At 40.6% G+C, this 21,747-nt stretch overlaps 1 protein-coding gene across 2 annotated transcripts in view; it reads left to right on the top strand.

The window, feature by feature from the left end:
• Window positions 1-21,747, top strand: part of EFCAB14 (EF-hand calcium binding domain 14) — a 46,415-nt gene that overhangs the window by 14,609 nt on the left and 10,059 nt on the right. The window contains exons 4-8 of one of the 2 annotated variants that reach the window (XM_003936875.4): window positions 9,684-9,782; window positions 12,937-13,047; window positions 15,201-15,305; window positions 16,646-16,837; window positions 19,113-19,199. In XM_003936875.4, the coding sequence (XP_003936924.1) occupies window positions 9,684-9,782; window positions 12,937-13,047; window positions 15,201-15,305; window positions 16,646-16,837; window positions 19,113-19,199 (594 nt within the window). The remainder of the gene's footprint in view (window positions 1-9,683; window positions 9,783-12,936; window positions 13,048-15,200; window positions 15,306-16,645; window positions 16,838-19,112; window positions 19,200-21,747) is intronic. The other variant, XM_010347380.3, reaches the window with a different exon arrangement.

The following is a 21,747-nucleotide window of genomic DNA, read 5'->3' as shown; positions in this document are numbered from 1 at the left end:
AGGCCAGGTGTGGTGGCTCGCACCTGTAATTCCAGCACTTTGGGATCCCCAGATTGGAGGATCACTTGATTTCAGGAGTTCCAGATAAGCATGGGCAACAAAGCAAGATCCTGTCTCTACAAAAAATAAAGTAATTAGCTGCGTGTGATGGCATACACCTTTAGTTCCAGCAACTCAGGAGTCTGAAGCAGGATTGCTTGAGCCTTGGAGTTTGAAGCTGCAGTGAGCTATGATCATGACAGTGCACTCTAGCATGGGGAACAGAGCAAGACCCTTTCTCAAACAAACAAAAAAGAATTAAATTACTAGGGCACATTTCTGGTTACCCAAAAAAAAAAATCACTAAACTTCTAGAAGACCAAAACACTTCTAATATTCAACATTGAAATAAATGTGAGCTATACATACATTTACAAAAGATTAATAATACAAGCAGGTAAAATAATTATTTACCCTTTTTTTTTTCAGTGTAGGATCGGGTCATAAGTGACCAGAGCCTATCCTGGCAGCTTAGGGTGCAAAGCGGGAACCAGCCCTGGGTAGGACACCCTCCCATCATGAGGCTTACTCCTACACATGCGCACACGCAGACTGGGACTATTTGTACATGCCATCTAACATGTGCAGCTTTGTGACATGGGAGTACCTGGAGAAAACCCAGGCCAACATGGGGAGAACATGCAAACAGACAGTGACCCTAGTCAGGAGTCAGATTTTTTTCTAATCAATGTTGTAACCAAATGACATTGAACAAAACATTATTCAAGGACCTGCTATAAATAGGAAAGTTTACTCCAGTCCTAGGGCTTCATCTATGAAACTGGGAGAGATTACACTGAAATCCTTTCATCATCAATATGCCTTCGAGGATGCTGGAACTGACTTATGAAGCCAGCCCGATAACAGAGAACTTCTCTGCGAGTGCAGGCCCAGAAGCATGGGTGGTGGGAAAGCAGAGGTTTGTGTTGTTTCCTAAGGGAGCCAGCACTCTCTGTCTGAGTGGTTTTCTAAAATTAATGTTACACATCTCTGAAGGTCTGTTCAAGTCAGAGGTGTCTGTCCTCTTTCAAAGTAGGTATGAAAATAAAAGTAGTATTTAACCATGTTTCTATCTCTAAACATTACTGTCAGTTAAGATGCTTTTAGTGGCAGTTATTTTAGAAGCAATTCAAAGTGGCTCAAGTAATAAGAAAATGTATTATATCACTTAACAAGAACTGTTCTTATCACAATGTGAGTTGAAGTTAATATAATCTGAAAAAAAAGCCGTCAGTTTGAAAAAAGTTATAATTTTCCTTGAATTAGTAGTTGAAATCTAATTTACTTTTCTGTTTTATTAATGAAACCTCTGAATTTATACTCATTCCCTCTTGACTGTTATAGGGAGTCTCCTCCTACTTCCTTGAAGACCATTATTCAACATTTACCAAGCTGCTTTTATGGAGCTAGGCTTTGGCTTCTGTCTCAATCCATTCAGGCTGCCATAACAAAATATCTTAGACTATGTAACTTAAAAACAACAGAGGCTGGGAAGTCCAAGATAAGGCACCAGCAGATTTGCTGTCTGGTGAAGGTTTATTACTTCATACGTGGCAACTTTCTTGCTATGTTGTCCTTACATGGCAAAACAGAATAGGCAAACAAGCTCCCTCTGACCTTTTTTTTTTTTTTATTTGAGACAGGGTCTGACTCTGTCACCCAGACTGGAATGCAGTGACACAGTCACAGCTCACTGCAGCCTCAACCTCCTGGCCTCACGTGATCAGTCTACCAAGTAGCTAGGGCTACAAGCATACACCACCACGTCTGGCTAAGTTTTTTTTTTTTGTTTTGTTTTGTTTTCTTTTTGTAGAGACAGGGTTTCACTATATTTCCCAGGCTGGTTGTGAACTCCTAGGATCAAGTGATCTCCCACTTTAGCCTCCCAAAGTGCTGGGATTATAGATGTGAGCCACTGCCCCCAGTTCCTTCAAGGATCTTATAATCAAATGAAGGAAATAGAAAAGTAAACAATTGTAAAGCAGCCTGAGAAGCAATAAGAAATAGGTCCAAATGAGTATTGTGAGGACATTTTTAAGTATGTGTCTCACCTAGACTGGAGCCAGGTGAGGTTTCCCAGAGATCTTAAACTGAGTCCTGAAGGGCAAATAGGAGTTGGCCGGCTGAATTCTACAGAAAAAATAATATTCTAGGTAAAACATCATTGCAGTTGATCCTCATAATTTATGAATTCTCTGTTTGCTAAATTTATTTGTAATCTCAAAATCTGTACTTGTGACATTTTTGCAGTCATTCACCAACACACGCCTAGCAGCAAGGAATTTGAGTCACCCAACATGCATATTTAGAGCTGAATTTGAACAAGGTGACATGCTGCCTTCTTGGTTCAGCTCTCATACTGTAAACAGCATCTTTTTCACAAAATATATAATGCCATATTTTTTATATTTTTCTTCTGTTTTTGGTGATTTCCATGTTCAAAAATGTCCCCCAGGCATAGTACTGAAGTGTTATCAATTGTTCCCAAGTGCAAGGAGACTGTGATGTGCCCTATGGAAAAAATACATGTGTTAGATAGGCTTCTTTCAGGCATGAGTTATGGTTCTGCTGGCTGTGCGTTCAATGCTAATCGGTCAACAATATGCGTTAAATAAGATGTCTTAAACAGAAATATACTTAAAACAAGGTTATATATTGTACTGATTGGTTAAAAAAAAGTGTGAGGAGGCCAGGTCAGGTGGCTCATGCTGTAATCCCAGCACTTTGAGAGGCCAAAGCAGGCTGATCACGAGATCAGGAGTTTGAGACCAGCCTGGTCAATGTGGCAAAACCCTTGTCTCTACTAAAAATACAAAAATTAGCCAGTTGTGGTGGTGGGTGCCTATAATCCCAGCTACTCTGGAGGCTGAGGCAGGAGAATCGCTTGAACCCGAGAGGCAAAGGTTGCAGTAATCCAAGATTGTGTCATTGCACCCCAGCCTGGGTGACAAGAGCAAGATTCCATCTCAAAAAAAAAAAAAAAAAGTGAGCAAAGGGCTCCCAGGAACCTAACCCTGTGTTCCCTCAAGGAGCAATGGTTCAGTATTCACTAATTCAATGTTTGTTGCAAGTTTTCTAGAACATAACTACCACTAATAATAAGAATTGAGTATTTGTGCAAAAGCATAGATGAATGAAAACATAGTGTGTTCAGGGAATTTTAGTCACTCCACATAGCTACAGTATAGTTTGGTTGAAAGAGGCCTTGAGATAAGTAAGTCAGCAAGAGCCATATCAAGAAGGACCTCAAGTGCCCTTCTCCTGCAGTACTCCGTGTAGCTTATTTGCATATACTTACTTTCCTACAGTACTTACATGGTGCTTATTTACAGATATTTGTAATTACACCAGAAAGGTGTACACTGTACTCTGAGCCTTAAGCATGATGATGAAGAGAACAATGGCAACAGTGATGATGGTGATGATGGTGTTGACGATAACTGCCATTCATTAAATGCTTTCTTTCTGCCAGCCATTTTTGGGTGCACTGCACATGTGATCTCCTTTCTTGGCTTCTGCAGTCCTGTGAAGTAGGAGATGTTATCTCCATTTTACAGATAAGAACACTGAGGTTCAAAGAAGTTAAGTAGCTTGCCCACAGTCACCCAGCTGTGTAGCAATACTAAAACTAAAATACTCAATTCCTAGAAGCCTCTTTTCTTTCCAGCTTCCCATGCTGCCTTCCATCTTTGTAGCCCCTGTAGGATTCAGCAGGTGCTCAGTAGATAAAGTTGGAAGGATATGATACTGAGTCCCTACTGGGGCTGATAATCACTCATCATTGATGATTGTCTGTTTTAATAACTTTTTTTTTTTTTTACTGTTTAAAGAACACTTAACTTCAACCCCAAAGCAAAAAAGCAGAATTTCCAACTTTATAGTATAAAATTATCTGTTAAGCAAATGGTCTGCAGTAGCTATTTTTGATTTTTCTAATGAAAAGTCATGTAATATGCATAAAAGTCATGACTCATCTTTTGGCTGGAATGTGGATTTTTCTTAATAGGTTCTATTTAATTCAACTTTTTAGACTCTTCAAATTGCAAAGCATGACTTTTAGATGTAAGTTCTGTAATGCCTGAATCTGATCTGACTTTCTAGAATGCATCTGTTAGAGGCCAGAGCAATTCCAGAGAAAGTAATAGGAGAGTGTGTCACCTCCATGTTAGTTGCATATATAAACTTTGCTATAGTTTGCCACAAATTTTGGCATTGTTTTACCAAAGAGAGGAATGCTAGAACATGGAATCCAGCTTTGTAATTTACGGGTATATAGCCGAGTCCTAGGGAACACTGTGTGATCCAGGTTTTGTAAGTGAGTAAGAAGGCCTAAGTGGTGTTTCATACCTGGAAAGTTAATGGTCGGCTCTCCAGAGCATGCTTTTTCCATGAGGCAGCTAATACCCTAGACTTAGAGTGTTTGCGGCATTGAGAAAAGTGCAGCAGCACCTCACTTGATCCTGCTGACGTTGGATTTCAGCTGCTTCTCTGGCTTTTGGGTGAAATGGCAGCTGCCAACCAGTCACACTGGCTTTTTGTGAGACCACTGCCATTCCCAATTAGCCATGTGCTCTGCCATAGCCTCAGGAACTTGGAATTTGCAGTACTTGGAAGAAGAGTTTTTACCCAAAGAACAGCTTGTTGTCCCTTTAGGGTCTGGCCAGTTGTCAGTGGAGGAAGGAGTTTGTCCCTTCATGTGGCTGAAAGGTAACCACATAATTGATAGGGCAGTTTGGAATAACTATAGTCTTGCCTTCAAACTGATCTTGAACCAACTGTGTACATACTTTGGGGCACTAAGGAAAACATACCTGGGGGCAGGACCCCTTCCTAGCATTTTATGATTTGGCATGTTACAGGGGTCTTGGAAAGCCCAGTGAGGGCATGGAAGAAAGGGTCAGCCAGGAAAACCCATCAAACCCTTTCCAAAGTTATGTGGTGTCTTTTTCCTATGTGTATATATATTTCTTTCTCATCTTTTGTCTTTCTTAAAATTTCATAAGTAATTTGTGAGTGGATTCTTACATAAGATATAAACTATAAAATATATATAGAACTCCTATGAAAATTTTCCTTCAATTCCCATCTCTGTGCTCCCATCTCACGTTCACACGTGTGTTTGCACACATACACACACACACACACACACACACTCATGCTCTCATAGGTGTCCAGTCAATAATGTGGGCTGCATTCTTCTAGTTCTGTATTTACAAAATCATAATAGTTTTTAATATGAATTAACCTATGGGTTAAGGTCATTCAGTATGTATTGTTCTACAACTTGCTTGGTCCACTGAATATATATTCACATTCTTAGTGATATGCATTTAAATTGTTTCTAGTATTTTGCTGTTACAAATTAGGAAGAATTATTTTTAAAAAATGTATCATGCACATGAGCTACTAATTTGTAAGATAAGATTTCTAGAAATAAAATTGCCAAAATAAAGAATATAAACATTTCCAATTTTGATGGATATTCCTAGATAAACTTCTTACAAGGTTTCTCTAATTTATGCTCCCATAAACAGTGCATAAAAATGCCTGTTTCTATATGTCTTTTTCAAACCTGGATATTGTTCATATCTTTTTAAAGGCATGGGTGAAAACCTCCTTAATGTAATTGCTTCTCTTAGAAAGTTTATGGTTTGCTGAGAGTATCTCTGTGGGCTGAGGTTTCTCACTCATCTAGTTTTTAAATGAATAGTTAGAATGTTGATGATGAGTCTGGTTATTCTGGAGTACTTATGGAGAATTGCATGTTTTACTGCTTTTTAAATTTCACTATTAAAGAACTGTCACTTACTTGATATTTCATCTGTACCAGTGCTAAGAGCTTGGGTTATATATCTCATTTAATTCTCATAGCCTGTATTGGTTATCTGTTCCTTGGTTGCATATTACCCCAAAACTTAGTGGCCTAAAGCAACAGTCATTTATTATCTTAAAGTTTCTATATGTCAGGAGTTTGGGAGCAACTTAGCAGACTGGTTCTGGCCAAGATCTCTAAGGTTGCAATTAACGTGTCAGACAGCTCTTGGTAATCTGAAGGTCTGACTGGGGCTGGAAGTTCCTCACTCATGTGGCTATTGGTAGGAGGCCTCAGTTCCTCCCAACACGGGCTTCTCCACCCTGGGGCTACTCGATTGTCCTCACAGCACAGCAGCTACCTTCCCCAGATTGAGTAATCCAAGGGAGGCAAAGAAGGGACCTTTTATGACTTAATTTCTAAAGTTGCCAGTTGTCACTTCCACTTTATTCTGTTCACTAGAAGCAAGTCACTTACATCAGGCTACACTCTAGGGAAAGGGAATTAGGTTTCACCTCTCGAAGGGAGGACTATCAAAGAATTTGTAGACATATTTTGAAACCATCACACATCCCTATGAGATAGTTGTTAAATAGTTGTTGTTACTGTTGTTATACCCAGTTACTGATGAGAAGAATAAGTTCACTACTTATCTAGCCTTATTTCCTGCCCCCTGGCCTCTGCCTTCTACTCTGCTTGGACTACCCTTCTCAATGTTCATCCCAGACACAGAGTGTTCATTTTCAGCCATTCATTCAATAAATGCCCATCCTTGTGCCAGGCGTATTGTGGAAAGTAAAACAGACATGGTCCTTGATCACATGGAGCTTATAGTCTTGTGGAAGAGAGAAACCTCAGTCAAATAATCACATAAACAAATCATTGTCACTTTGAGAAGTGCTATGAAAAGAAAGTACTCCTGAGTCTATTCATACTGTGTTCCCTATACCCCAATGCCACCCTCACTCTTCTAACCTAGAAAGAATGCCTGCTTTGTTTTTAATATAAAATTCTAACTTCTCTGTCAGATTCTAATTTGAGTCCTACTTCAGCGAATCCTGTCCCTTTCAGCTTGCACTGATATCCTCTTCTCAAAACTTTATTCAGTATGCCTTTTTTTTTGAGATGCAGTCTCTGTCACCAGGCTGGATGGCGTGATCTCAGCTCACTGCAACCTCTGACTCCCTGATTCAAGCAATTCTCCTGCCTCAGCCTCCTGAGTAGCTGGGATTACAGGCATAGGCCACTACATCCAGCTAATTTTTATATTTTTAGTAGAGACGAGATTTCACCGTGTTGGCCAAGATGGTCTCAATCTCCTGACCTCATGATCCGCCCGCCTTGGCCTCCCAAAGTGCTGGGATTACAGGTGATAGCCACCACACCTGGCCTTAATTGTTTCTTTAATGTACTCTTGCCCTGTCTCTCAGTTATATTGAAAGCTCCTTGAGGTGAGAGATTTAAGAGTTTCCTTTATTCTACTGTCTTCCTCACTTTTAACACCCAGTCCCAGCAAATTGTGTTGTCTCTACTTCTGCTACTACCTCCACTACCACTCAAGTCTAAACCACCATTATCTCTTGCCGAGACTACACAAATCGGCTTCTTACTGGTCTCTCCATTTCTATTGATAGCCATAGTATTCTTCCTACAAGGTGCCTCCATTCATGTAATTATCCTGCCTACAGAGTGCTGCCTGTTCTGGCCCTTTACTCCACATCTGGCCTCGTTGCCTACTTCTCTGTCTCTCCCCCATACACACACACGTTATGAGATTTCTGCCACCTTAACTTCTGTTCTCTAAATATGTCAAGCTCTTTCCTGTACTGGGGCTTTTGGTCTAGCAGTTCCCTCTTCCCTGAAATATGCTTCATCCAATCTTCATATGATAAATTCTTTCTTATTATTTAGATCTCAGTTTAAATTTTACCTCCTTACAGAGACCTCCTGAGACCAATCAATCTAAAAGTTGCTACCCAATCACTCCTATCAGGTTGCCTTATTTTAATTTTTTTCTAGGGCTTTCCACTATCTGATATTTTTCCTAAATAAAAGTGTCTGTTTCCTTGCACTAAAATGTAAACACCACAGGATACCTGACGTCTGTGTTGTTTGCCACTGGTGTATAACAGGGCCTAATAGTATTTGTTATATTAGTGATTGGCTGAAAATTTGTCTTAAGCCTCCTAAAGAAAAGAGGGAAGAGAGAACCTGAGTTCCCAGGCTCCTTACCAGACTCCCTCGTCTCAGACCAAGATACCACTACTCTCTCAGAGAGCTTTGTTTAAATTAAATTCTTTGCATAGCCGGACATGGTAGCTTACGCCTGTAATCCCAGCACTTTAGGAGACCAAGGCAGGCAGATCACTTGAGGCCAAGAGTTCGAGACCAGCCTGGCCAACATGGCAAAACCCCCATCTCTACTGAAAATACAAAAATTAGCTGGGCATAGTGGCACATCCCTATAATCCCAGCTACTCAGGAAGCTGAAGCACAAGAATCACTTGAACCCAGGAGGCAGAGGCTGCAGTGAGCCAAGATCACCCCACTGCACTCCAGCCTGGGCAACAGAGCCAGACTGTCTCCAAAAAAAAAAAAAAAAAAAAAAAAAGGAAAGAGAGGAAAAAATTATTAGCATAGTACTTATTAAAATCCGGATTTTTTTCTTTGTTTTTCTGTCACCTTTTACTAAGATGTACACTCCATGAGAACAAAGCTTCATGATCTTGTTGGCCTCTCTGCTGTCTCCACAATGACTGCAGCAGTGTCTGGCACAGAGAAGATGCCAAACATTTGCTAAAGGAATGAGTAGGGAATCAGATTCTGTTGGTTCTGTTTTGTCTTTCATCCCCCAGTGCCTACCACTGTGCTTGTCCCATAACAAGTGCCCAGCAACTGGTGGGTACCCTATGAGGACACTCTGAATACAATTGCTATTGGCAGATCTGTGTTCTTATCCTAGAATTTGGAATAGGAAAGCAGTTTAGAACTAAGAATCTTTCAAGAGTGCTTTGAGCCAAACTGCAAAGCTTTTAGAATATTGTCTCTGCAGCGTGAAACTGACTATTACACAGGTTCCCTCAGTTCCCATTCAAGAGTGAAGTCTAGATATTTAGAATTCTATGCCTAAATAGCAGATGGGAAGACTCATTTTATTTTGATTCAGTTCCTATTTTAATATATACATTGCATCAGTCAGTGAGTCAATGGGTATTTATTGAGCCCCTTCAGGATACAAAGTAGTGCTTTGGTTGAGCTATTGAGTTTGAAATATTAATCACATTATTAAACCAAAACCACATCTCCAAGTAGTTGAAAATGCTGTTCAAGTTATCAGAGTGCAGTTCCTGTAGACTGTATTTTGTGAGATGGGCTTTTACTTTATAATATATGTTCCACTTGGGCAAGAACAAAAGTTTGGTAAATAACTGAGGTGTTATATTTTACCAAAATGAAATTTTGAAGTGATCTCTCATCATTAACTTTCTTCCTGTCCAATTGTTGAAGGAGTGTGTGACAATCGCAGCATCTTTCAAGTAATTTAAGAGTTGGGGATCTTATACTGCCAGGACTAGGGTAAAGAATAACACTTGCTTTTATTCTTCGGCACTAGTGTTCAAATTGGTCAGGGAAAGAAGGGGTATTATTGTTGCCTCCCGGATTTCAACTCTGTCCAAAGTCCTGTCTCCTTTACTCCTGTGAACTGACAGGGTCACAGAAACATGTAAAATCATAGACTATCTTGACATCACCAACCATTGTGTTTGTGAAGGTAACATGTAGTCTACAAGTTCTCATTTGTTTTCATTGTTTGTTACTCTTTTTTGTTCAGATTTCTCTGTTGACTTCTGCAGTGAACCACCTCAAAGCCAATGTTAAGTCAGCTGCAGACTTGATTAGCCTGCCTGCCACTGTAGAGGGACTTCAGAAGGTAGGTGCCATGTGTGGGTACTATTTGCCATAATTCTAGCTTCTTTTAAGTTTTCACTGAAAGCCTGGCATTTGAAATCAGCTGCTCCAAGACAGCAGTAATAGAGTATATCATTGTGTCCTAAATAATTCAGAACTATTTTGTTTTGGTCTGGTTAGTTAGGCCTTTAATTTGCAACAGTTTATGTCAGCTGTGGTTTATATGGGTTCGTACCGTTTTATTTGGCTCTCTCAGTCCCAGAATTGCTCTGCTGGCACTCTTATGTATATATGGGTTTACTTTTCAACTTGCTTTTTCAGTTCACCATTCACAATGTCTTCATGAAAAGACCAAGTACATGACAGTTGCCCTAAATCTCTGTTATTTTCCATGATTAAGTTAAAAAAGATAACCTGGGGAAATACAAAAATTAAAAATTCAGGAAACAAGTGTTGGCAAGGATATTTGGCACAAAGGAAATTTTCAAACACTCCTCCTGCTAGGAGTATAAATTGGTAAAACTCACTTTGGAGGCTGGGCATGGTAGCTCATGACTGTAATCACAACATGTTGGGAGGCTGAGCCAGGAGGATCACTTGAACCCAGGAATTAGAGACCAGCCTGGGCAACATAGGGAGACCTCATCTTAACAGAAAATTTTTAAGTTAGCTCGGCATGGTGGCACACACCTGTAGTCCCAGCTACTCGGGAGGCTGAGGTGGGAAGATCGCTTGAGCCTGGAAGGTTGAGGTTACAGTGAGCTGTGACCAACCAGATGCACTCAGGGATCCTTAGAGCTGGATGGATAGCGGTAGGAAGGGAGAAGAAAGTGCCTAATCGGAACATAAAGGACATCATCCCCTGGCACAGGAAATGGAAGAAGTGATTCCCCAAACAGTGGATATCAAATCTGGGATCTTTGAATTATAAAAATATGTGCTAAGTTTGATTAGATTATGTGCCAGGGTCTATCAGCATATGACTCCTTTCCACAAAGGAAATTTCTAAGCCATAAGCAAAAGCAAAATTTGCTATTTTATAGCCACACCATCTATGTGTGCTCAGTCTTCATAATTTGCTTCTTGTCCAATATGGCCATCTACTTATAACTTTGGGGGAAAAAAAAAGGGTAGGGACAACTTTGATGAGGCCAGTTTCTTGCCGTTGTTCCCAGGGCCAAGTTGGGAAAAGGTAGGCTTCTCTAGCCTTTAGTACAGAAGCAGCTCTCACAGTCTTGCGTTATAAAAGGAAACTGGTTTATTCTTGAATTCATTCATTTAACAAACATTTGTGGAACTTCCTCCAGTATGTACCAGGCACTTTGCAGTTGATGGGAATACTAGCTTCAGAGTTCTGCTCCAGAGTTCACATGGCTCTGTCAGCTGCTTCCTTAAGGGGAAAAAAAAAAATCCTTAAACAAGAGCTCACTATCTTCAAGCATCCTAATGAGCTCATACATCCAGCCAGTGAGGAATGGATTCACAAACAGTAGGTGTCTTTGAATGCCTGTAGCTTTTGTAACAACAGAGCTTACATAGATAGCAAACCAGCTTAGAGACTTTTACCCAGTGTGTTGTCTCTTTGCAAATCTGTGTGTTTATAATGCCAGGCACTGTGTTTCTTTCAAGTGGCTCAGTTTTGAAGTGGTAAGTCATCCCAAATACCTAACTTTATTTTATCTCATATAATTTTTGTTAACATCGTCTCTTGTTCTCTTGTATTCTTGGATATTAGTGTAATAAAAATGACCTTGGTTAAAAATACTCATGTGGCACTGTAAAACTGTCAGCATGTCTTGAAAAAGCCAAAACACACTGACTAGTAATACCGTTTTGGATGTTCCCTTAGGACAGGCCTTTTTTTAAAACGTGGCTTCTGAATTATATCTCCAAGTTCTCTGTCCATTTGGGCTCCTTAGGGCCAATTAAAACAAAGTAAGCCACTACTCATATCTCTATTCAGTGGTTGCTGACAGGATTCTACAATAAAGGAAGAACAAACACTGCCAAATGAATTGTTCTTTCATCTCTGCAGTGTTGAGTTTCCCAAAGCCAGAAATGGTTCCCTCCCACTTTTGCTCGAAGTGTCCTTTGCATCTAACAAGTGGAAGTCTACTGTGTTTGCTTGGCCATCTGCCTGCCCACAGCAGGGATTGACAGAGGCAGTTTGTGAGAGAGCCTTATCCCTGGGTTCCAGATTTATAAACAACTATTTTTTCTTTAGGGAAGATTTTATTTTCCTCCAGGAAAAATCTTTTAAATTGATAACAATTGCTTGCCACATAGTTAGATAGTCCTGTTAATTATCTCAGTATACACTACATGGAACTCAGTTTGAAGATATTTGAAATAATTAGAAACACTGATTTTCATTAGAGCAGTATTTAATGTAAATTAAAATCACAATATACACTTTCATTAAAATGGCTAAAGTTGAAAAGAATGAACGTACCAGTCTTGGTGAGGATATGGAGTAAGAGGAATTCTCATTGCCTGCTGGTGAGAATGTAAAATGGCATAACCATTTTAGAATACAGTTGGGCAGTTTTTTTAACAAATGAAGCATCTGCCATATGATCAGGCATTCACCTGCTAGGTGTTAGGGCGATAAGAAAGCATATGATAAAGGGGAATGAAGTCCACATAAAGACCTGAACATGAGTGTTTGCAGCAGCTTCGTTTGTAATAGTCAAATATTGAACACAACCTAAATGTCCATGAGTGGGGGGAGAGAGAAACTGTGATAGAGCCACACAGTGGAATGCTACTCTGCACCCTGCCAAGTACCCTCGACCTGGCTGAATCTCAATTCTGCTGAGTAGAAGAAGCTACACTTTAAAGAGCACTACTTCCTCACTGGTTCTACTTACACAGAATCTAGAAAATGAAGACTGATTTATTGTGACAGAAAATGGTTCAGCGGTTGCCTGGGAACGGCAAGGGAGTGATTGCAGAGGGTCATGAGGCAACTTAGAGGTGATGAGTGTTTATTATCTTGATTGTGGTAATGGTTCCACAATTATATATGTGTCAGAACATTCAAATTATACATTTTGAATATGTGCAGCTTATCGCATGTCATTTTTTTAGGGGGCACCCGGATTTGAATTGGGGACCTCTTGCACGTCAGTTTTATCTTAAAGCTTTTTTACACCTTCTTACATGTTTCTGTTCAGAGTGTAGCTTCCATTGGCAATACTTTAAACAGCGTCCATCTTGCTGTGGAAGCAATGCAGAAAACTGTGGATGAACACAAGAAAACGATGGAATTACTGCAGAGTGATATGGTAAGGAGACCCAGAAAGTCAGCATGCTTCTGCTCACCCTGTGTTATGTAAGAGTCATGATGCCAGCTTTCCACTAATCTGAAAAGGCCCTGCTATGCATCTGTTCAGAAGATCTAATAAGCAGTATACATTGATTGTTCTACAGTTTGTTAGTAAACCAATTATGGTAGATAGAATTAAAATCCAAGTCTTTTGCAAACATAGTACTGGAGGAGGTAGGTAATAAGACACAGTTCCTGAGGATGGAATGGGCAGGACAGAAAATGGAAAAGAAGGAAAGGGAAGGAGTGTCTCATTATTTATTGCTACATAACAAAGCTCCCCAGAACTTTGTGGCTTAAAACAAGTAATTATTTCTCATTATTCTGTGCATCAGGAATTTCAGCAAGGCACTTAGACTCCCAAATGCTGAAACATGTGCTTGTGGATGAAAGGCTGTCTAGAATGTTCTAACTCCAGCCAGGCTGTCAGTTAAATAAATGCAGCCTAAAACACATGGAACAGAACACCACCCCGATCCCCCCCTACCCCCAGCTGAGCCCAGTCAACCCACAGAATCATGAGAAATACTTAATTGTTGTTGCTTTAAGCCACAACGCTTTGGAATAATTTGTTGGGCAGCAGCAGATAACTGACAGAAGCAAACCCCCTCTAGTGCCCAGGAATTGTTTTCAAATGTCTCTGGACCACTTAGTGCTGCTGCAGATGTAAGCCGTCTGCAGTCATTTGGAGGCCTTAAATCAATCAGTTAATGGGTGACAGCCCCATGAAGGATTTATGAAGGGTAAAAAAGGATGGTGTGGCCCTTGCCATCTTGCCGATTTCAGATGAGTTATGTGTAACTCATCTGAAATCGGGATTATTCAAGGCACACAGAAGTTCCCTAGTCTCTCTGCCAAATTCTGGATCTGTCCCCCCCGCCACCCCCACCTGCTCTTTGCAAGCTTCAGAATTCCAAGTTTAACTGGAAAGTTTGTACCAAGGAGACCTGAGCTATATTAGAGAGCTCTAGAAGGGAGGTTCTGCATTTTCTTCAAAAGTAACATGCCTTCCTGTTACTTAGTGGGGCTAGCCCAGAGGAAAAAACACTGATCTGGGTGTCCAGACCCCTGATTCTGGTTCTTACGACCACTGAGTAACTGTGTGACCCATAGTAACAAACCCCCTCAGAGATTCAACAATTCTTTCATGATTTTAATATCTTGATCATGCTCTCAAGTAATTTTTTCTAAAATAATTTTTCCTAACTAAAAAATTCCTGCTTTTTAGAACCGTGAGTTCCCCTGCCCTGCCCGCCCCTCGCCCCACAACCACCACCACCATTCTCTCCTCTTCTCTTTATTGTTGCCTTTTGGTTTTCTTATAAAAGCAGGCTGATTTCAGCTATCAAGGAAAACAGTTTTTTTCACCAGTTGCATTGTTATAATTAAATCTGCCACTTTTAAACTTCCATAGCTGCCGATAGTAATTCTCCTACTGCCATCCTTTATGCTAGATAAGTCATAGTTATGGGCTCTGAAGGATTAAACCATGCAATGTTTTCCTCACTGAAGGAAAAGCATATATAAACATGTTATCCTTCAGTCTCTGCAAAGAAACTTGAGCAGTGGGAAGGGAATGGAAAAGGAAAGATAACCCTAAAACTAAGTCTTACTTAGCACTTGCTATAAGGGAAAAACTAATAATGGGTATGATTGATGGTTATGCTAAATGCCCAAAGCCCGTGGTTACATGACTCGCTGCCCTTTTAATGTCAAAGCTCTTGAGTCCAGTGGAAACAATGACACTGTCCCAGGTTGAGACTAAGTTGTTCCCTGGACAGTTACAATGATGCTATAGTTTCTTTGGGAGTACAAGCAATGGGGCAAAGAAGAAATGGTTTCTAGAGAGTTCATTCCATTAAGAGACTGAGAAACAGACTAGGAGGATCTGAGTTCCCTGAGGTAATCTAGGTGCTGCTGGTCCAGCTCATGCTCAGGTTGGGCTCTCTCAGAACCTAGCATAGGACTGGTTAGCCTGTACATTCCCAGACAATACTTACTGATTAATATGTGAATGCATTCTGGGGGAGGCTAGAATGTTCTAGGACCATCTCAGTTAACTAGACCTAGTAATTCCTTGTTGTCTAGAATAACCTTCTTTCCTCTTAACAGAATCAGCACTTCTTGAAGGAGACTGCTGGAAGCAACCAGATCATTCCATCACCTTCAGCCACATCAGAACTTGACAATAAAACCCACAGTGAGAATTTGCAACAGGTGCTTTTTATCTCTGGCTTAACTCCCTGTGACCACAGTGCACTGCAGAGACAGCCAAATAGTTTGGGCTTAATGTTTGGTGTCTCAGCAGGCGCCTCCTATATTTATTTGCCTGCCTGGGAGCTGAGCTGAGAGGAATGTGTGTTGGTATCTCGGGAATCCATATTGCTGTCCTGTTCCTTCTTTGGCACTTTGCAGTTTTTCTCTGCATGTCAATCAGTGGAGTAAATTCCTTTTCATATCTTAAAAGACATAGAATGAGCAGATTATCCTGAAACTCTTTATGAAAAATAGCTATCTGGGCAGGTTAAAGATGAATGGATAGCAGATTAATCCAGAGTGATGGCTATTTTGAGCCACAGTAAATTCTAAGAATGTTAGAAAGCATATCCTGGAAAATCAGGATTTTCTAAAGTCCAAAGACGAAAAGGCAAGATGGGGTGGGGGGAATGACTATTGAGTTCAGAATCACATTAAAGAGAATAGAGGAAATCTTCAATAAGAAGACTTTCTGTCCCGAGTTTAATGCCCTTTAAAACCTATAGTTGGCCGGGCGCGGTGGCTCAAGCCTGTAATCCAGCACTTTGGGAGGCTGAGGTGGGTGGATCACAGGGTCAAGAGATTGAGACCATCCTGGTCAACATGGTGAAACCCCGTCTCTGCTAAAAATACAAAAAATTAGCTGGGCATGGTGGCACGTGCCTGTAATCCCAGCTACTCAGGAGGCTGAGGCAGGAGAATTGCCCGAACCCAGGAGGCGGAGGTTGCGGTGAGCCGAGAGCGCGCCATTGCACTCCAGCCTCCAGCCTGGGTAACGAGAGCGAAACTCTGTCTCAAAAAAAACCTATAGTTATCATTCTTTTTTAGATAGCAATCAGTACTGGAGGATGTCAGTAAAAATAATTGAATCTTGTACTAAATAATGCAGTACTTGTTACGGTTTTGTTACATGAGCCAATTCAGTAATTGGTATTGTTCCTAAGGTAGGTTTGTTCTGACAAATCAGGTTAATGGACCTTTCAGTTAATAACCCAGCAAGCCTTTCCGCCAGCAGGTGAGGTAAACATTGGGAAGTCATTTCCCAAGCTCTCAGCTTTCTGGGGCCAAAGAGTGAATCATGTAGGTAGTTCTCTTCCCTGTTTTCCCCTCCTGTCTAGCTGAGGCCAAACAATTCCAAAAGGAGCAATTTAGAGTGGGAGGGACAGACAATTGATGGTCAAAATCAGGAAAAGGAGTTTACTTCAATACTTGACATAGTAATGGTTGTTTGGTGCTGCTGGCCTGCTTGTCTAATTTACATCTTTCATGGAATTCCATAACTTTATTTATTTCCACTCTAGGATATCCTGTACCTTCACAACTCTTTAGAGGAGGTAAACAGTGCCCTAGTGGGGTACCAGAGACAGAATGATCTTAAATTCGAGGGAATGAACGAGACAGTCAGTAATCTTACCCAGAGAGTCAACCTGATAGAAAGCGATGTGGTTGCTATGAGCAAGGTAGAAAAGAAAGCAAACCTGTCCTTCAGCATGGTAAGCCTTTTCTGATCTTTTGTGACATGCAGTGTGTTTTGTCTGTGCATGGATGACATCCCATCACCTTTTGAAAACAGCCTTCTGGCCTATTTGAGAGGCTTAAACCGTGTCTCCTTTAATCCTCTCACTAGTTGTGTGATGTGAATGGCCAGGAAGTGTTAGTCCTGTTTTGTAAAGGGAGATGTGGAGAGGTCCAGTTGCTTACTAAGGCCTCACAACAAGTTGTTGGCAGAAATGACAAGCCTACTGTCATGTTACCAGTGAGCCATCTGGTAGGGGAACTCTGGCACATATTTCCAAGGGTCTTCTTCATATTTTCTAAGTTGTTAGTGGTGGGAGCCATGAAAATGATAGTAACCAAAAATCTTTTGCCATTTCTTTAAGCCTGAACGTGGCTTTCATATTTATCCTGCTGTCTGTATATTAAAGGGAACCTTTTGTATACGTCAGGAAAGTCATTTAAAACAGATCAGGTCAGACCAGCTCCCCAGCTTAAGAGGTTATTGAGTTCATTTCCTCATTTTACATGTAAGGAAACTGACCTACTAAGTTGCTGATGCTGGCAGACTGTGCGTGGATTACTGGTTTTCATATTGCTGTGAATAAAATGTGCAGTTTTTGTTTTCACCTTTCACATAAACATTGTGCAGGGATCCACGTGGATTCTTTTTTTAATAACTGTAGCCCCCATCCTTAAAGATTTCATACAGCAAAGACACAGGCAAATATTTAAAAATATAAACCAAATACAAGAAGTTGTGCCATAAATTCAAGTAACCACCAAAGCTAGAAGCAAGCCCACAGATAAAGTCGAACTCTAGTTCATGAAATGCAGTGTTTGAACTGGCTCTGCCACTGTGGAGCCTTGGTGAGTTGCAGGGAAAGGTTCCTTTAAAGCAGGGGTCCCCAAACTACAGCCCATGGGCCACATGCGGCCCCCTGAGGCCATTTATCCGGCGTCCCGCCGCACTTCAGGAAGGGGCACCTCTTTCATTGGTGGTCAGTGAAAGGAGCACAGGATGCATCCACATCCTGTGCTCCTGGAGTACTGTATGTGGGCCACAAAGCGCGGCATCGCTCACATACAGTACTACTTCCAGTGACGCAGGAGGCACCTGTCACGGCTCCGGAAGCGCGTCATAGATGCCCATCCGGTCTGCGGTGCCCCACATCACCGGAAGCAGTGTGAAATAACAGCAGAAGTAGGAAGAAAGGCAAAGCACTGTAATCGTTACTACACAGTACAATGGTCCCCATACTCCGCCAAATGTACAACAACATAATGGCCCCTATAACCTCCCTTTGCCCAAAAGTCTCCCCCTACATTACTACACACCGTGTTTCCCCTATTATAAGACCCTGTCTTATATTAATTTTACTCCCAAAAGATGGGGGCTGTGTTATTTTTAGGAGGTGTCTTATAATAGGGGAAACATGCAGCAGTGGGCTTCCCACAGAAGAGGCCCACCGCTGCTGCAGATGTCCAGGACGCTGTATACACAGTGTCACAGGCTGATCATCGCCATCCCTGTATACAGCACTGGAGGCGGTGCTGGGCCTGTGACACTGTATACCGCTGTCTGGGATAGTGGAGGCAGCAGCACTGGCTGTGAAGGGTGTCACACCTTGCATAGTCTGGCCCTCCAATGGTCTGAGGGACAGTGAACTGGCCCCCTGTGTAAAAAATTTGGGGACCCCTGCTTTAAAGGATGGCTGGGAAGACCTGTTCCCTCTCCTGCTTCACAGGAGTGTATAATTTACTACAAAGCTGTGAAGATTAAAGGAGCTTTATTTTACAAAGCCCTTTGGAGCTCAGCTAAACAAGGTTGCCTAAGAATTTTAGATCATGAGTGTTATGTATTGAAAGTTTTCAAGGCTTATTGTGGAAACTTACCCATCCTAAACTCTCTTTATGTCTCTGCCCTCTCCCCTGACTTTATATTTCTCCAGCAGAGAAAATTGGTAATAGTATCCATCTGTCCTACTGTTTCTTAGAGGAGCAGCATGCTCAGCATGATTTTGGGTAAAAGTTCTACCACCTTTTATCCTTGAAAGTCTTAAAGTTTGTGACTGAAAGAGCTAGAAGCACTAGTTTCAGTTTTGTCTCTCTGGCCTTTCTCCCGCTCCTCCCATCTTCTACTCTGCAATTTCTGTTGAGAGTGTTCTGAGATCCTTTCAATAAGTTTAACCAATTTGTTTAAAGTGCTAGATGTTCAAATTTTAATGTTTGCCTTTAATCTTCCCTTTGTTTGTTTTTGTTTTGCCCTTTAAGATGGGTGATAGATCTGCCACTCTGAAAAGAGAGTCTTTGGATCAAGTCACCAACAGAACAGATACAGTAAAAATCCAAAGCATAAAGGTAAATAATGGGATGCTTACCCTGAAGTAAAAGTAAATGCATCAACATCTCCGTGCTTTTGATCTACTGCTGCTTTTTCAAAGGGAGTACTTTTGGTCTCGTGCTGAAACGTCAAAACAAAGCAATTAGTAAATTAGTATATTAGGGAATAAATGAATACTTTATTAGACACCTACCCTGTGCCAAACACTTTACTAGAAGCTGGAGTGACCATAGTGAGCAAGGTAGACATATGACCCCCTATTCTGGTGGAGCTCAAAGTCCTATCAGTCAGAAAATCATTAACATGTAATTGAACAAGTTGTGGATTGTGAGTATGATAAGTATTATAAAGGACAAATATAGAATATAATAAGATCAAGAAGGCTTCCCTAAGGAAATTACTTTTATGCTAAGACAGTAAGTTGTCTATACTAATAATGGGGGACAGAGGCATAGATAATCTAAAAATGTTGTCTAATCTAAAAATTATTTCCTATTTTTATAGTGCAATCTCAACGTATTCATACTCCATTTAAACCTTAGCAAGTTCCCTTCACCTTGTACCTTCCTCTTTTTCACTCTTCCCAGACATACTATCAAGATAAGACAAGCAATCTATGATATGCTTTGATATTCCAGGAAGGAAAGTTTGATTTCGGGCTGGGTGTGGTGGCTCACGCCTATAATCCCAGCACTTTGGGAGGCCAAGGCGGGTGGATCACCCGAGGTCAGGAGTTCGAGACCAGCCTGATCAATATGATGAAACCCCGTCTGTACTAAAAATACAAAAATTTCAGTAGAGATAAAATACAAATATCTCTTTAGATAAAATACAAAAAATTTAGTAGAGTAAAAATACAAAAATTACAGGAATGCATGGTGGCACATTCCTGTAATCCCAGCTACTCAGGAGGCTGAGACAGAAGAATCACTTGAACCCGGGAGACAAGGTTGCAGTAAGCCAAGATTGCACCATTGCACTCTAGCCTGGGCTATAAGAGCGAAATTCCGTCTCAAAAAAAAAAAAAAGTTTGATTACAGTATTCTCTGATTAGACTGTTAAACCCTGGACTAAGGAAAGCCAGGAAAGATAAGCCAGGAAGATTATGACCAAGTGACTAAATTACCATCTCAGATGCATATTATATTTGAAAAGTTGAGTGGATATGATGTTCAGAGGAAATAAACTTGAACCACACACAGTAAAGGCAGCTTTTGATGTAATGCTTTCTGTCTTTATTTGTACTTCCTTAATAGCTTTACATTATCTAGATAAAGTCACAATATTATAAGGTTTTAATGCATCATAAGCTAAGTTTGAGTTTTCTAACTGCTTCTGCAGATTTTTTTAAAACTTCACCTAGAGAAGACAGAAAAACTTAAGAGTCAGATATAAGTGTTGAGCACAAAAAACTAACAGGTGGTTACATTAGAAAGTAGTAGCAATTTCAGTCACAGTTCACATTTTAACAATAAATATGAGAACACACTAATACACACGTATACATAAATTTCTTGGATTTACTTTCAGGCCCTTGTGTTTTTAACTGTCTTCCCGGTGTGTCAGTTCCTGTGTCCCACCTCATCCAAACATCCTAACCAGATAAAAATTTCTCCTTACCATTAATTCTTCAAGCATTTAGTACCTAGTTTTCATTACATATGTTCATATTTGAGCTCCCTAAATAACCTAACTGAACTACTGTACAATAACTATTACAGTAGAAATAAGATAGGGGTGAGATAAGTAAATACATAATGAATAAAAGAAATGTGTAATGAATTGGTGTTCTAATAAAACATAGGATCAGGACCTTTCACACTAGTCTAAGCAGTTAGAAACGAGCCTCAAAGAAACTAGTTGTCTCTCTGTTTATAATTAAATGTATTTGTATATGACACGCTTGATACTCCTGGGAATGAGGCAGGGTATGGGGTAAAAAAAAACTTTTTTAAAAAATATGAGCAAGCAAAACTTTGAATTATAAATATTACAGCTCCTTCTTTATGTCTTTTTTTTTTCTTTTTTTTGTTTATAGAAAGTAATTTATTTAAAGAGAGATACAGGAGGAGAGAGAAGGAAACATCTAACACCTAATATGTGAGAGAATCCAGAAAGATGGAGTCCAGGAGAGGAAGGCAGCTTCCACCCTGAGTGGAAGGGAGCAGAGAGAGCTGGAGTTTAGGAGGGAAGATGGGCTTCCACGAGAGAGTGTGGAAGGGGACTCCAGAGGGGACTTCTTTATGTCTTAACAGTTTCTGCTACCAGTTGAATCATCACCAGGGGGGAACAGGGGAAAAACTTGTGGTTTGTTTTTGTTCAGTTGCTTCTTTTTGTAAGGTGGTAAGAGCATGAAATTCTGCCTAAAGTGGTCTAGTCACAAGGTGAAGCAAGATATTTCTTAAAGTTATTTAGTTAGTGTGAAATAGCTCCTAGAAAACAAGATCCTACTCATTTAGGAAATGGGTATCGCATAGGCACCTGAGCAAGGGTACATTTCCTTTACTGCTGACACATGCATTCCTTCCCCCATCAGCCAAATGTTCCCAGTGAATCAGATCATCT

The sequence above is a fragment of the Saimiri boliviensis genome, chromosome 11, assembly GCF_048565385.1.
Source record: "Saimiri boliviensis isolate mSaiBol1 chromosome 11, mSaiBol1.pri, whole genome shotgun sequence".
Taxonomy (NCBI): domain Eukaryota; kingdom Metazoa; phylum Chordata; class Mammalia; order Primates; family Cebidae; genus Saimiri; species Saimiri boliviensis.
The sequence above is the reverse complement of the archived record's forward strand: the minus strand, read 5'-3'. Positions and strand labels throughout refer to the sequence as shown.